This window comes from Zonotrichia albicollis, chromosome 9 (assembly GCF_047830755.1).
Source record: "Zonotrichia albicollis isolate bZonAlb1 chromosome 9, bZonAlb1.hap1, whole genome shotgun sequence".
NCBI lineage: Eukaryota > Metazoa > Chordata > Aves > Passeriformes > Passerellidae > Zonotrichia > Zonotrichia albicollis.
Genome location: NC_133827.1, coordinates 26,643,955 through 26,660,748, shown reverse-complemented (window position 1 = coordinate 26,660,748; position 16,794 = coordinate 26,643,955). Strand labels below are relative to the sequence as shown.

The following is a 16,794-nucleotide window of genomic DNA, read 5'->3' as shown; positions in this document are numbered from 1 at the left end:
AGAGCCAGTTTATTCCATATTTTAGAGTCCACTGGAACTGCAAAACAGATGACAACCCTGGCTAGTTTTAATGACAGAACAATGAATGTGTACCTTTTAAACCTCGTTCTCCTTTGTCCCCAATACCAACCAAGGTCTCAGATGGTCCTGGAAAACCTTTATCACCTGGTTCACCTTTTTCTCCAAGAAATCCTTTTCTTCCCTTTATTCCTGGGAAGCCAGGAGAACCTGTAAGAAAATAGAGTGAAACATTCAGGAGACCTAACTAGTTGATATAATAAAGCAAAGCAGATAATGCCAATCTTCAAGAGCAGTTGTAATTTACATACGTAAATATACATTGCAAACAACCTAAACTAGCTTCTTAACTGCTCCAATCATCAAGAAAACACCTACAAGTACAGATTACTTGTAGCAAGTAATTCTTGTCCTTCCAGCAAGACATGGAAGATATTTCTTATAGTGAATAAACACACAATCTTGTGTCTGTTAAATAAACATAATAATGGTATCCACACAGGAGGGGAAAAAAACAGCAAAAAGGCTCTCTGCTCTTTATTGAGCAAATCACTAGCCACTTAAAAAAATGAAAAAGAAAAGATGGCAAGTCAAAACTGCAAAAAAATATTTTATTATTCAGTCTGCAGACTGCACATATACAGAAAACAGATTTAGCAAGACTCAAAGAATTTTCAGTACAGCATCTGTACTCAGGAGTGATAATACACACAAAAATGGATCACAAGAGTAACTTGAGCATTGAAATTCCTGTGTTCTAAGTGATAAGGAAGGCAGATAAAGTCGTCACTTGCCTTGGATACCAGGGTTGCCTGGTCTTCCAACCATGCCAGGGGGTCCAGGAATTCCTAACAGTCCCATTACACCTGGATCTCCCCTTACACCTGTGGAGTTGAAGCAATAGGAACATATTTGTTAGTATTAAATCAATTAAATAGAATATTGCTTCGGAAAACTGCACATACACCTGTCATTTCAGTGTTTAATTGCTTATTCTATTTTTTCTCCATTTCTGTAACTGTCCAAGCCAGTTTTCCCATCTTTAACCACAGGATCATGACTTATAACCCCCAAATGACCTAAGTTAGTAGCTGCAACAGCTCCTATCAATGAATTAAATAACTAACAGTAAGGATAATGCATCTGAGATCCCCACACAGGGATGAGAGATCAGTCATGAGATGTGTGGGAATGACATTCCTTTCACGCTCAGGAGTCAAAGACTAGCTGGGAAATAACAACTCCCTCAAATGCCACCAAAAGTCTATGTTTGCATAACTGAGTCAAGTGTTACATGTTTATCAAAAGCTTTACAGATTCTCAATATAAAAAGGCATGTGCCATCTCCTTCCCACAGTGTAATGATTTGATATTAAAGAAAAATCTTTGTTAGAAATAAGAAACATTGTATGATTGACATATTTTATTCTTCAAAACAAATTTCCACAGATTTCTGAAAGAACAAACCAAACCAACCCTACAGGGACCACTTAACTTACTTAAAGCTAGCTCTGGTTAGTGACAGAACTTGATCTGACTCAACTCTATCTGACTCTAGATCTGAGCTTATAAGAAAAAGAAGCTAGCATTACAAACTATTTGAAAAGGGATGCTGAGTAAGAGCTAAACACTTTGCAATTCCATTGTGCTGGGGGAGTTGCTTTGATCATTAAATATTTTATGTCCTACTGCAAGGACATTCCTTTACAAAAACTAGATAAAACACTGTTCTCAGAAGACTATTATAGAAAATTCCACACTGTGTCAAGAGAGCTTCAAAATATGTTCATCTTTTAAGGAAGAATGATTTATTCATTTTTCATAAAAATCTCAAAGATAAATGAAAGGTGTTGATGGAAAAATATTTCAGCATCTTCAGTCTGGAAAAACATGATCTTTTTGCAAAACACCTTTCTGCAAAGACTCAATTGCTACATCAAAACAAATAATTGGGGAAATCTTACCTGGCAAACCAGAGATTCCTGGCCTTCCAGATTGTCCCTTGGGACCAGGTAATCCTGCTTTTCCCTGAAGACCTATTAATCCAGGTTCCCCAGGCCTTCCATAGGTTCCTGGGATACTCAAACCAGGAGCACCTAGGTTTCCTTTTGGACCTTGTAAACCTCTTCCTCCTAAGAAAAGTAAAGGACAGAAAAGTGAAGGACAGTGTAGTATGGTAGATCTGTCTGAAAAACAAACCTTCATCTCTGTCTTTACATCATAAGCATCATACTCTTCTTGAACTCTGTTTGAGGCTAAACATGAGATCTGTAAGGCAACAAATACATTCAGACAATCTTATAAGGGCTGTAGGTTGGGATTTTTGAAAAGAAGAAAAAAAAAGTGAGAGCAGACAAATCTGTTCTTTCCCAGAAAAAGAAGAAAAACTAAAATATGAAAACCCCATCAATTTTGCATTCATTCCTTATAAAATTTTATTTTTTAAAATCCTTTTGAGATTGTATTTAGGAGAAGGAATGTTTTGTATATCTGAGTGTGGTTTTTTTTGAAAAGAAAAACATATGCAGTACAGGCAGGTACTTTTGGCACCCGCACCCTAAATTCTTTTCCTACCTAGCTGAGCTCTTCCTTTCACTTATTTCTTTATCAATCCCATTGCACCAAAGGATCTAGTTCAGTCCCACAGGGGAGATGTGTCAGAAATACCTATCCCTTTTCCTGGGAATTTGGGTCAGTTTGTGATTACTCTTTATACCGGCCAATAGAATGTGGATCTTAATCCCTCTTCATCAGTGCATGTGCTTCCTCCCATCTACAGAAATAGCATCTTTTAAATGGACTCATATTTTCTTGCATACTATTCCATAACCAATATCCAGAAACAACTTCAGCTCCCTAGGGCCATTGGAAGGCAGAACCAAACTCCAGACTCACCCAGTCAAATGGCATTTTTGGCTCAGAAAGTCCTACCTGGTGGGCCTGCAGCTCCCTGGCCACCTGGCAAACCTGGGAGGCCAATAAGACATTCAGCAGGTTTCCCTGGAAAACCCGGGTCTCCAGGAGCTCCAGGCGAGCCACGATCTCCTAAAATACATGAGAGTGGATTCACAGCCACATTAAGTTTTAGGCTTTCAGTGAACCTTGTTTGACTTGATTTTCCTTAAAATAACATGCTGTGCTCCCTGAGCTTGTCTTGCAACATTACCTCTTAGGCCATCATCACCATCATGCCCAGGATGCCCTGGTAGGCCTGGGAGTCCTGGAAGTCCAACTTCACCTTTTGAGCCAGGATTGCCGAGACCTCCTGGTGAACCCATTCTGCCTGGCTCTCCAGGAATAATCATGCCTGGCTCACCCTGCAACACAGAGAGAAATATAAACAATCCTCTGCTTTGCAAATCTGCCAAAATATTTTCTCCATTGGAGTAATAATGACCTTATTTTATTAGGGTAATTCTCTTAATTCCCTTTGGATCTTTCACACTATAATTTGTAATGGCTTCCATTCAGCAAACCACTGGACATTCCTTATTAGCTGGCAGAGTAATTAATCTAGACAGCTTTTAAACTTTGTCTCCTTGCCCTAAAAAGTTGCTACTCAGCAATACAAGACACTTCCCTCCATTTAGTCTTTACTGCATTGAGATGCTTTCTGCAGCTGTGAATGCCTTAGAACATCTATCTGAAAGTGGGGGTGAAGTTTGTGCAAATATAACTTTTCCTTTATTTTTATATAATAAAATTTATATATTATATATATAAAATTATTTATTTGAATGATCAAGGTCAGCATCCAGATATGCCTCAGGATACTCAGTCAGTTGTTGGGGTTTTTTCAAACCATTCTTCTGAACATTGTTGTTCATGAAGACTGCTTTTATCACAAATGTCCCAAGTGCATTCCCTGACTGGAAACTTGGAATTAGTAGGTTTTTTAGCTGACTGAACAGCTGGTTGTTTTGAGTACCAGCAAATCAATATGTTCATAAAGCAGATCCGTAGACCTGAGCTTATACCAATCACTAATAATATACTTGGATCACAGAGGCTACTTCACATCCAGATGTTCTGTTGCATCAAGTACAGATTAAAAATTAAAAAAAAATTCACAACCTCAACTGCCTTCCTTTGTCATGTCAGAAAAACACACAAAAGAATGACCTGGTACAAACAGACAAAGAAATGCCATATGTTCAAATAATTTAAGTGTTAATATTTTGTTCAAAAATTGAATACTAATTACAGACTAGTCAAGAATCAGTAGATTAGCTTCTGTTAATCAGCAAGAGTGGGTGCAGTATTACCTCCAACCTTCTTTCTCCATGCTTCAATTTAACAGAGCACTTGCTTAAATGAGATACATACTTGCTTGTCAATTACCTCCATCAAATATATACTTAATTGGATTTCTGAACAGTCATCTTTTCAGCAGCTGTGGCCTTAATTTTTTTGCTTTAAGCAACACAATATCCTCCTTGTGGTCTGAAAGCTGAAGTAGGAAAACATCCCAAACACTTGGAATTCTGAAATCTTGTATTTGGATCAAAAATTTTGGCTTGAGCCTCTTTTTATAGAAAGAATTAATTTCATAGATGGTGCATGATTAGTCAAAAAATGAAGGAATTCCCATATTCCTTACAATTGCTAATTTATTTGCTCAGTATAAAGTTTAATAAATGGGGCCTATGGAAAAGCTTGTGCTGTATTTCTAACCAAACCTTTTGTCCTGGTTGTCCTAGGTTTCCAGCTCGGCCTGGATCTCCAATCTTTCCTTCACAACCTGGTGGCCCTCTGCCTCCTGCAAGTCCTTTATCTCCTGCAAAAGGAATTAAAGGCAGTACAGATGCTTTATTTTACAAAAGGGTCCTTGCATGTGTGCAGTAATGAGCCTCTGACACTAATGCAGCTTACATGAGCTGAAGGGAGGATCTTGCTTTCAGCGCTAATGTGACACATGGCATCTTGTTCCTTACATATTCACTCAAAATTGACTGAAACACTGCTTGTTAATTCACTGACTTGAAGCATGTCACCATTTTTTTTTCCAAGTAAAGCCACTCTGATGTTAGTTCCTTGCTTTTCTCTTTAGCAAGCAGCTTGGTACAAGTTTCAGTATCTGAGCTTTTTTTGTTAACTCATGTCCTTACAGGATTATGAGAATTTCCCAGTATTTTGAAGGTTCAAGGGGAGTTATAACTTTGCATGAGGAATGGCTAAATTTAAAGTATTGAAAATGCTTTCTATTACCTGCATATTAGGGCAGATATTGCATTGTACATAACCGGAATTGATTAAAAATAAAGTACTTTGACACTTATACAGCTCTGTCTCTGTAACGCATATCCAGGTAAAGAGAATCCATCTGAATTAAGTATAGCACTCAGATGAGATACCTGCACCTGTTTGATGTATTCCAACAAGCATCAATGTCTTTAAAAGTATTTCCCTACTGTCAGCTTTGATACTTCATAGTTTGAAATACCTCAAAATATTACAAACTTGCCATTCTAAGAATTAAGGCAGTAAAATACAAGACTGCTAAAAAGACATATCTGTTTGTCAACTGATTTTCTTTTTTTAACTTGCTAATTATTTTAAGATGTACTTAATTTTTTTTCTTTTTGGTTTTGCTTTTTTTTTAAGATCAAAAAGAGTATTTTACCTTTTGGACCTGGGTTTCCAGGAAACCCAAGCCCTGGAAAGCCTGTGTCACCTGTTGGCCCTGAATGTCCTGGATCACCTGGCTGACCTCTTGCTCCAACCCTACCTGCCCAAAAAAAAAGAATAAATTGTAAATTATCTTACCACAGAACACCAACTTGTAAGATTATGTATTTATAATTTATCATTATTAATAAGGACACAGCTGTAGATTATATTAGAATTTAGACACTATTTCTCAACTGCAGGTTTTCACATTTAACGTGTTAATTGCATTCACAGTGTCAAAGCATTTATGAGTCTGTGTGTAAAGTTTTTATGCAATCTGGCCAAATTCCAGACTCCTAGAGACAGCTACATGCAGACATGAATCTTCCACTTCTTGAAAGGTTCCAAACACACTTTATAGGGGTAAGGCTTGAAACAGAAGCAACTACAAAAACAAACTACCCTAAAAAACTTCCTGTGCTGTTCAGGACAGTTTTAAGGACTATTGTTCTACAAAACCCAAGCAAAGATGCCTTACAGTTAACCAGTCTCTGATTTTAACTGTTTCACTGATGTAGTGCTGCACTCACCAGGCACTCCTGGGGGTCCGGGTAAACCATGTGGTCCCTGAGGTCCTGGCAATGCAGGTAATGGAGTTGCCCTACTGGTGTCTCCTTTCAGACCTTCAGCAAATACATTATAAAACATTACAAATGCATATAGTTTAGTAATTCCAAGCATTTAAAAATATGAGTGATCCATCTACTTGGCTAAAAATGCAGTCATCTACAGTTGCCATATTTCTGAAACTCCAACAGATTTTTGAAAAGCCATCACATCCTGACTTCGTTAAGTAAAATCATTTTATTGACACCTGCAGTCTTCCTCTCAGCCCACCTGCACTCTAGGGGAGATGCAGAAAAAGAGGCACAAAGCCACCAGGACAATGATACAACTGACAAGTGCTTAAATCTTCAACTCCATGTCATAAAGGCTCACTGGGCATGATCTTTAAGCAAACTCAGCCACTCAGCTGAGTTCTTCCACTGGTATGTTTGCAGCACTCAAAAATTATTATGCCCTTTGCATTTAACCTGCTGACTTAGATTACACCAATGGTCACAACTGGCTGGATACTTGATTAGTTATTGTTTCCACAGAGAGGTCAGCCAAGCCCTAGAACACATTGCCTAGAGATAATGTGCTGTCTCTGCCCTTTGAGGTTTTCAAGGACCAAGTGGATAATGCCTTCAGTAAATTGGTCTGATCTCAGAGCTGTCCCTGTGCTGAGATGAAGAAGTTCAGACTGCACAAAGTCCTTCAAACCTAAATTATCTTATCATCCCAAGACTTTTCTATGTTCTTCGGTGGAACTCGAAGTGGGGACAATGTTCTGGAAGTCCCATGGCAAGGAATGGTTTCCCATAATTCACATTAAAAGCAGCCTTGAGCGAGGGCTGGTTCCAAGGAAGAAGCTGTGGAGCAAGCCATGTCTTGGCAGTTTTGTGTTCCCCTTGGGATGCCTTTCACAGCTGCAGTGTGCCTGGAGCTCTGGGCTTTGTGGTTTTGGGAATGCTAACTCTAGGCGTAATCCTAGGAAAGGGAGTAAAAGGCGTGTGGGGGTGAGGCTGGTGGCAAGTTGAAATGGGGAGGGAGCCATGCTGTGGCTGGTCTTTTCTCCCCTTGGCATGTCTTTTTAGCTGCCGTGTCTGGAGCTCTGGGTTTTTGTAGCTGTGTTCCCAAATTAGTGAATTATTTCTTTTATTTCAATCTATCTCTCCAGTTTTAAACAAGTTCTCCTTAACATAGGTAAAACGCAGTAAAATAGGTGTGTTGGCATGCCTTTTGTGTTCCAAAATTAGTAAATTATGTCCTTGATTTCAATCTATCTCTCCAATTTTAATCTAGTACTCCCTAACATAGGTAAAATGCAGTAAAATAGCAAAGTTACTAACCTGCTTCTCCAGGTAATCCAGGTGGTCCAGGTATTCCTTTAGAGCCTTTAAAACCTCTTACTCCTTGTGGTCCATAACCTGCCAGTCCAGGAAGCCCCATTTCTCCAGGAAGCCCAATTCCACCAGGCAATCCAGGTAGTCCTCTATCTCCTTTTGATCCAGCCAATCCCTAATGGTTAGACATGTATACCAAGAATTACTTGCTCTCCACACCAGCTTTCTTAACAAAATTCCCATTTCTCTGACTATAATCTTGTATTATTTTACTAACAGTGTCACTCTGATAATTTCAGAAAAAAATTTCCTCTGATTTACTTGTGATTAAATGAATGTAAATTTGAATATCAATGGTTACAAAGAGATGGCTATTAAGAGTGAAATACTACAAATAAATACAATTGCCTGACTTTTTTCCAATCACTGTGTTGTTTCACTGTACACTTTTCTTCTGTTTTAAAACACATTTAGCAAAAATCCAAACCCACATCAGCTCTGATTCTCCTTGAATTCTGTGGATTCACGTTTAAAGACATTTATATCTGAATCACGTTAACAGTTTCTCAGCCAACACAACCCAACAATTATTAGTTTTTGTTTCTGCTGAGCTCTTTCCTAACAATTCTAGTTTTATGGTCAGTTCTCACTGAAGATTAATCCATAAAGACTGAACAGGAAGTACTTGAATTATTAAGCATTATAAGTAGTCAGGAAAATGCTTTTTAGAAAGATTTTATCCATCATTGAAATCCAGCAAAATACTCAAGTATCAATATCCAAACTAAAATCTCACTAGACTGCTGAGGTTTTTCAGCAATTTGTACCTATACTGGCCTCATGTCTCTCTGCTATTAAATCAGAATATTTCCTCTCATTCTTTCATGCATATTGGTTGTTAGAGTTGAGGACAGTACCCTCAGTCAGGCAGGGGCAATTCAGCTGGAATATCTGTGTGGATTAAACAGATTGTTTTACAAAATAAAATGCAGACTTAGGTTTCCATGAGTTCCATATTAATTGCAAAAAGTGCACACCCACCTCTTCACCTTTAGAACCTTTGGATCCTTTAGAGCCAGGTCTTCCCAGAAATCCACTTGAACCTCTTCTTCCTTTTTCTCCCCTGGCTCCTGGATCTCCTTGCTCACCTTTTGGCCCTTCTGGATGTACATATCTTGGTTCACCTTTTGATCCTTTACGGCCTTGATCTCCTCTGAAACCTGGAGGTCCCTAGGATGGAGTTATCAAAAGAATTTCAGTGCTGGATGTATGACATTTGTTTTCAAGTTTTTTTTTTTTAGAATTAAATACCTCAGAGGGGTTCTCCCAATTCTAATTTTTATTCTCTGTAATAGCATACTTCAATGAAAAGGGTTTTGGGGATTTTTGTCTTTTCTTTTTCTCCTGCTTTTACTTCTTTTGACAAGACTACAATTTCATTTATGCTACTACAAACAGGAATAATGTAGCATAATTGAATGAGTAAAACCACGGCACAAAAAGAAGGACTTTAGTTCTGCACTCACTAGAGATTTCTCTTCCACATTGGAATATTTCCCCCGGGACACTCTAAATGCCATAGTTGGCACTGCTCATAGTTAACTTCCCTCTCTTCCTTCTCTACCCCACAGGTTACAAAGTGGGTACGCTATCCCAGCTGAAAGCACACTGGGCTCATGAACTCTGAGGGGTTCAAAAAGCCTGCAAAGCCTGTTAGCAGACTGATTCTGCATCTGTACAGCAACCACCACAACGAATATTAATGAATGTTAATCTGAACAACCAGTCTTACTTGAGTCCCTGGAAGCCCTGGTGTTCCTGGAGAACCTGGAGAACCTTTTGGACCTGTTGCTCCTTCTCTACCTGCAAAAGAATCAGTATATTTTGTAAAGAAAAATGAAAACAAGGACATGGATTTTGACAAGCTTCAGTAAATGCACCCAGTATTCAATGTTTCTGTTGTTACACTGACTACTCATCACAGACTGAGCTGGCTTCAGGCTGCACCTAAAGCCCATCAGCACTGTGAGTTCCAATCTTTCAGGGCTTGTGCTCATGTCAGCACAGCGAGCTGCCCCAGGCTCTCACACTCACCACCACCTCAGGGCTAGTTCAAGGACTGCAGGCTGCAGACATGCCCACACCTGATTCTCATGCTAAAACCAAAATCATTTGCACTCCTACTGTCCTGTTAGGAACAAGATAATTTACCAGGCATGCCATCCTGACCACGAGGCCCAGCAGGACCAGGCAGACCAGGCATTCCCGGAATGTAGCTACAATCAGTACACACACGAGCATCATCACCTAAAATGAAAATAAATCATTAGCTGCTCCACAGCAAGTAATTTTCAAGGTTAACTAATGAGTTACTTATTTTGTTATAGCTAACACTTCTTGGCCAGGAGTGGTAGAATCATGGCCTTAATTTTGTTGAAAGATCACTTCTAACACAGTACTAAATTACCTGTGGTCAGAAAGTCAATCAGAACTGACTGCAATTAATTGAAGAGACAGAAATATTTGGTTTAAATTTCTTGATTTTTTCAAGTCAAGTTTTAGCAAACAATTTGGATACAGTCACTTTAGTGATAAGCCAGATTCTAAGAGTATGTAAGGGACATATCCTTCCAAGTAACAGAGCTCTGCAACACTCAGGGTCATTCTCATGACAAGCAAAGGGCAAAGAGATTCAGCAGCTCTGTGGGTGAAGTTGCAGCATCTTTCAGAGATGAAATGTCAGTAAGAACATAACAGAGTACAAAGCTCTACCAGTCTGTAGTAACTGCTTATTCCAGTGAAGACAGTTCTGTACAACTGTGCAGCACTGGCACATCACTGCTCTTTCAGTTGATGTAAGGGGAGGAAGACATCTCACTAATCCTAATGAATGTTCTTAAAACTCTGAAGTCAGCAAATTATTTAAATTAAATTTTAAAAAAATCTAATGAGGATCCATGAGGATCACTAGATTGTACCTACTTCTGCTTCTGAGTGAAGTTATCTGAAACTGACCTCTCATGCCAGTATCTCCTGGAGGTCCTGGAGGTCCTGTACACCCTGGTTCTCCAGGGAGTCCTGGCAGGCCAGTTCCAAATGTTACTCTACCTGTTAATGAAATGAGCACGGCACCACTACATCACAGATTATTCAGACAATTCTCTACTTGCTAAGGGAGAAAAAAGTTACAGGGATGAGCTGGAAACAGTATTCTGATCCCTATGGGTCCCTTCCAACTTGAGATATTCAGAATTCATTTAAAAGAGAGAGCTACCTGGAAAAATCCAAACCACCTGCAACTAGAAGTACCTGGCTCTCCTGGAGGACCTGGCAATCCAACAGAACCAGGCCTGCCAGTAATACCAGGCAGTCCTGGAGGGCCTACAATACACAAGCCAGTTTGTCCTCTCTCTCCTTTTGTTCCTTTTGGCCCAGGAAATCCTGGGGGACCTCTCATACCAGGTCTTGACACACCTAACCAAAGGGAAAAAATAAAAAAGGCAGAGTTAAAGAAGAAATGGCATTTTAAAGCTAAGTACTCTATAGAATGACAGAAAAACACACCAAGTTCATCTCACAAATATTTTTTATCTTGAAATATATTCATCAAAGTGGGAATCTACAGACATTTAAAAATTATCTGAGTACTTGACCCACCAAAGCTCAAGTGAAAATTTTTTAGCACTTAGAAATATTTTTAAAGTCACCTGAAATTAATATCTGACAAAGCTGATTCAGTGTAACAGACAGGAAGAGCAGTATTTTATTATTGCAAATACCTGGTCTACCAGCAGCTCCAGGAGGACCCTGTGGCCCTGCAAAAGCAAGGTGTTAAAAACTTGAGTTAAACCACTCTATACTCTACAAAGTCACTGTCCAATAGCATTGAATACAAACTTCAATATTTTGCATTTTAAGCTTAAAATTTAAAATAAGAATCTGGTTTGGCCTGACCACTCATGCAACTATTTCACACTGGCAATTATTTTTAAGGGTAAATAATGCTAAAAATCAGTCTCAGGATACATTTCAAGTCAGCAATTACATGTGAGTCTAGGAATATTCTTGTAAAGGCAGAAGGTTGCTGAAAATGAAGTCTGCAATAAGCTCTTTGAGTGGACTGTTTTTACTAGAGGCTTGTAATGTTGATATCCCACTCACCAGGCATGCCACGTTGACCTTTTGGTCCTGGAGGTCCAGGGGGTCCCTCATCCCCCTTTTCACCAACCACATAATCGTAATACTCCGTCTCAGGAGAAAGGTGGCAAGAAAAGAAAGAGTTGTAAGAATTAACAGAGAAGCACAGTACCTCACACTGAACACTTGATTAAAGCAATGTTTTGATCTCATTCATAATTTTGATGTTCTGACACCACAAGATCTTACTAATTACAAGCAACCAGAAACAAAATCAAAATTGTTATTAGCAGCAGTGTTTTTTTAGTACTCTGTCAATATCACAAACACTTCAGCCTTGTACAAAGCTACTTCTTCTGAACAATTTAGGCAGAAGGTTTCTATTGGGTGCTCATGGGACCTTTAGGAAAGCCAGTAGGGAGACAGCATGACTAGACAGGGAAACTACTCATACCAACTTGCTTTCTTGAAAAAGTGTTCTTAGGATTTTAAAATTAAGGCTTCCTGTTCTGGAAGTGATGAGAAATTGATTTAAATATTAACTCCTGTGAATTTTTGTAGCTGTTCTTTGACAGTCCAATCTTCTGCCAAAATTGCTGGATCCAGGTGAGGTCTAACCAGGCACAGATACTGTATGCAATTCCATATGAAAGAAGATCTCATCTGTGTGAGAATCACAGCAATATCAGTACTTTGAGAAAGCCGTGCCTGGTTAGAGCATCACAGGACATCCATTATTGCCTCATGCAAACAATTTGGATTTTTCTTATTTTAAGGGTTTAGAAAAATGATATACGAAGGTAATTTATACTTACTCGACCACAAGCTCCAGGTGGACCAGGGTTTCCTTTCATCCCCTTCATCAGAGAACAGAGATAGTTTTTTTTTAATTAAAAACAATATATGGAATCCCATTTGTCCACTGTTACTTCAGTACATTGCTCAAAACTTTCAAGAAAAACAACTGTTCCTGACCAGTCTGTTCCTTACAAAGCTATTCAGCTGCATACACCAAAACCTACAGGACTCATCAGCAGACAGATGGACACCAGTTCAAACACATGGTTTGTTGCAGCTGATCCATTCCCTATTTCATGATACTCTTATTTGTCATCTCTTAGGCCAAGTGAGACATATTATATACACAGCAATAAATAATAATCTCCAAACATATCTTAACCTCATCCTCAAAAGCAATAACAGAACAATTGGACAATACCTTAGCTCCTTGCCTTCCAGCCAGTCCTGGCTTGCCCTGTTCACCCTTTTGTCCCTGCAGGTAACAGTACACAATTTTATAAGGATATAATATTATAACTTTATAATCTTTTAGCACTGACAACAGTAAGATCTAAAATGTAAAGTTTAATCTTTCATGGTGATAACAAAGTGAATGCAACTTGCTGAGGAGAAGAAACTGCAGTGAAAGACTGCAGTGAGGTGTAGCTCCATGTCTGTAGGAACAGCTGCAAGTGTCCCATCCAAACCTGCATTTCTTACAGCACACTAACAGTCCCAAGGGAAGCTGCTCTGCATGGCACAAGTGTAGGAGTCTCTGATCTGTTCTCCCTCTGCAAATTATTTCTGAAGGGGAGAAACTGAGCACAATGCAAGACTCCCATTCTACACCCTCCCCCAGAACTCGCTCAGTCTGCAGGATGGTGATGGTCTCAAGAGGTGTCAGCAGCACCAGGAGGAACAACAGTGCAGACTAAGGCTGTCTGCAATGAATACAGGCAAGGGAGAGGGACTCCTTGGAGACTCATGCAGTTGAATGAACTACTAGTGAGTAAAGCTGAAATGGGAAAAGAGCAATGACAAAATTTTCTTTTTGTAAGCTGAGGCAGTAGAGCTTTGTTGTCTGTCATCCAGTGTTCTTCGTCAGACAGGAATGTGTTTAGACTGCCTGTGAAGGTCATTTTAGCATGACAAAGGTGATGTTATAGTAAGATACATGTGCAATGGACTATGCTGGCAGTAAGAATTTTGGCAAGATATTTATAAGGTCACTGCAACTCTTATGATGTTGTGAAAGTAGAGCTGAAGTAAAAAGAACTGATACTTAACCAGTCGAATACAGTATTTCAAACACATTTGAACAACTCCAAGTTTTAAATTAGTACACAAATTAGACTATATTGCTTCTAAAATGGCATACTTCAAGAACTATATGTTCGCAAAATTACAGTCTAATAGCTATCAGGCATCTTGTTCCAGGCCAAGACAGCCATGACTCTGACAATAACTTTTCTTTTTAAAACAATGTCTTTGATCTTAGTGATTAAAAACTATTCATTTGTCTTCTCAATTTATGTTAAAGGAAAATTTTGCAAAAATTTCAACGTGACTAAGCAGAAAAACCTCAGTAGAATTTTGCTTAACTTGGAGTCTCAAGCTCATTAGACAGTCAGCAGCAAGCAACAGCTCTTTTATTTGACATAGAAGCAATGACACCTATGAACAGAGCCTCTTTCTCCTGCACATAAATTTGTGAGGACATGGTGTGCTCCAAGGCCAGCTGCATGAGGGAGATGTTTCAGTGTATGCAAATCAACATTTTGAAACACATTCCACAATAAGAGAAAAGCTGTGACAGGAACACATAATTGTCATAAACAGATGACTATCACTTAGAAAATATTTAGAAAACTTCCTTCATTACCGGTAAGCCAGGTGGACCTGGAGCACCTTCTTTTCCAGGCTTCCCCTACAAAGGAAAAATATAAAATAAACAATTTAAAGTGAGGATATTACATTCAAAGAGCATAGCAACTCAAATCTGTGCACATAACTGTAAACTGTGCAATCTGTAAAAAGCCATTAAGGTTATTTTGAAGTACTCATTGATCTTAACTAAAGTTCATAAAACTCTATGAAACAGGTAGTAAGATATTCCACTGACATTGCTTCCCCTGTGAAGGATTATTTGTGCCAGACTCCAGCAGTACAAAGTGCCAGGCAAGTACAGAAAGCTTGGTGCAAAATCAGATTCTTGCAGAAACAAGACAAACGATAAAACAATAGAGCAGATTTTATCTGAAAGTTTGAAAGGCATTTGAATGAAAGTAAGAGCTTTCCTTTAATTACCTTTCAAAAAAAGACATAATCAGGTAAGTTGTATTTAATATGAATTTTTTAAAATAAATATTTTTTCATATACTATGCTGTTAATAAGTAACTCTTAGGCAACTTCCTTCATATCTCCACACAGCTGCTGGTTGAACATACTAATTTAAGTCTGCTGCCTTAAGTAAACACGGTTTTTTCTACTTATACCTTTGCATTACAAAGCCAGTACTGGTCTAGCAGAGCACTCTTTTACTAAGTTTTAACAGCAGAACCTCTATAGCAAAAAAAAAAAAAAAAAGAAGCATACTCATAATTAGCTGACCTTCACTCCAAGTACTCATGTAAGTACAGTCACTTGACTTCCTGCTCTTGTCTAGCTTACTGCAGAAAAGAGCTTTTGAATCTAAGCAAGTTTGCTCCGAGTAGCAGCAAGAAAAAAACTGGACAGCAACAGTAGTTCAAAACTGTTTTTCAGAAAGGACAAATACATATGTATTCAATGTTTGCACACACCTGTGCTCCTGGTTCTCCTCGGTCACCCTTTTCACTTTGGGAATCACCAACTGGCCCCTGGAACAAAACTACACTGAGGATACTCATGTTCTGAAATTGACATTTTCCAAGTTAAACATTTGTTTTATATTTTTTAATCTTAAAAAGTTGGAATGCTATAATTAGGTATTTTATTCTATTCATTAGTTCTATTCTTGTCACTAAAGGTGGAAATAATTAGTGTAAATACTGGGCTGTAAAGAGTAGCATTTACTAGGTGATGCTGCCTAAACATCTGGATTTAAGGGATTTACTTTTGTTCACTTACTGTAAACCCCATTGGCCCTGGGAGTCCTCTTGATCCTTTTTCTCCTTTTTCTCCTTTCAAGTCCTATTACACAGAAAAGAAGAGCTTACTGTGGTGTCTTGGATTTTTCCATGCTTACATTTCAGTCTGGTTCTACAAATAGGAAATCCTGTCACCATCAAGGTTCTTTGAGCAGAGATGGTTCTACTCAAAAAATAATCAGAAACTTCATATCAGTGCTCCTAAGTCTGTGATATTTGAAAAATGAACTGTTTCTGCACATTTCAGAATAGAGCTAGGAAAAACAACCTACCTGTGATTGCATGCAAAAGGACTGCAGTAAATATCCCACAAATGGCAACAAGAAACAAACCCAAATAAACCTTAGTTGCTTCACTGGAGCCAGAGTTACTCCCAGACACAATTGTAGTGGCTACCTACAGCATCCTTGTCTCTGTGGGTGCAAGATTAGACTATGCTACAGTGTAGCCACATCCTAAAGTCAGTGTAAAGCCAAATTTCATAGTTTAATTATTACCTCATAAGACTCATATGCCAAATGTAAAACTCACTTTTATTTCAGCATATAATGGAGAGGCACTTTGGCTGACTACATGGATTAGATGCAAATCCCATAAGAAAAATGGAATCAGAACACTTAGAAGACTTGTCCTGTTAATATGTGAATACCTACAATTCTGTCAGCTACTGCTGTTTAATTTCTATATAAGGCTACAAAGCAAAAATTTTAATTCACAAAGCAATACTTAAAGCTGAATCAGACTATTTCCTTCCATATTTACTGTCTTTCTAACACTTTCCATGATCACTCAGGTTTCAGTAAAAATAATGAGAAAAACTAAAAAACGTACATGAACATGTTGTAAGTTTTTGTGAAACTCTGGTAGCTCAGTCTGACACTCTCAGTGCCAAGGTCCAGAGATCAACACAGCTGTGGCTTTGAGAACCATTCAGAACATCCACGTGGATTTGGTGAAACAGAAGTGATTTACTCTTCACGTACTCAGATTCCCAGCAGGTGGGGTACTGGTAAGCAAGAAGCATTTCACTGGCATGTGCAGATGTGCACATGAGCACACAGGATCAGCTGAGCTGGCTCCACACAGACACTGAGCTTAGAATCTAACTAAACAAGTCTGAAAAATGTTAGGATGGGTAAAAGGAAATGTTATCAGAGCAGTGAAGATGAAA

At 38.6% G+C, this 16,794-nt stretch overlaps 1 protein-coding gene across 1 annotated transcript in view; it reads right to left on the bottom strand.

Moving 5' to 3' along the window:
- The window catches only part of COL4A3 (collagen type IV alpha 3 chain), a 54,733-nt gene that overhangs the window by 17,146 nt on the left and 20,793 nt on the right, over positions 1-16,794 (bottom strand). The window contains exons 14-34 of the mRNA XM_074547079.1: positions 15,604-15,666; positions 15,297-15,353; positions 14,377-14,421; positions 12,934-12,987; positions 12,530-12,571; positions 11,739-11,826; positions 11,357-11,392; positions 10,887-11,051; positions 10,593-10,685; positions 9,789-9,884; positions 9,370-9,440; positions 8,619-8,807; positions 7,584-7,752; positions 6,219-6,311; positions 5,642-5,746; positions 4,698-4,795; positions 3,185-3,335; positions 2,950-3,063; positions 1,983-2,150; positions 813-902; positions 94-228 (exon numbers count right to left, since the gene is read on the bottom strand). Coding sequence (XP_074403180.1) covers positions 94-228; positions 813-902; positions 1,983-2,150; positions 2,950-3,063; positions 3,185-3,335; positions 4,698-4,795; positions 5,642-5,746; positions 6,219-6,311; positions 7,584-7,752; positions 8,619-8,807; positions 9,370-9,440; positions 9,789-9,884; positions 10,593-10,685; positions 10,887-11,051; positions 11,357-11,392; positions 11,739-11,826; positions 12,530-12,571; positions 12,934-12,987; positions 14,377-14,421; positions 15,297-15,353; positions 15,604-15,666 — 2,122 coding nt within the window. The remainder of the gene's footprint in view (positions 1-93; positions 229-812; positions 903-1,982; positions 2,151-2,949; positions 3,064-3,184; positions 3,336-4,697; positions 4,796-5,641; positions 5,747-6,218; positions 6,312-7,583; positions 7,753-8,618; positions 8,808-9,369; positions 9,441-9,788; positions 9,885-10,592; positions 10,686-10,886; positions 11,052-11,356; positions 11,393-11,738; positions 11,827-12,529; positions 12,572-12,933; positions 12,988-14,376; positions 14,422-15,296; positions 15,354-15,603; positions 15,667-16,794) is intronic.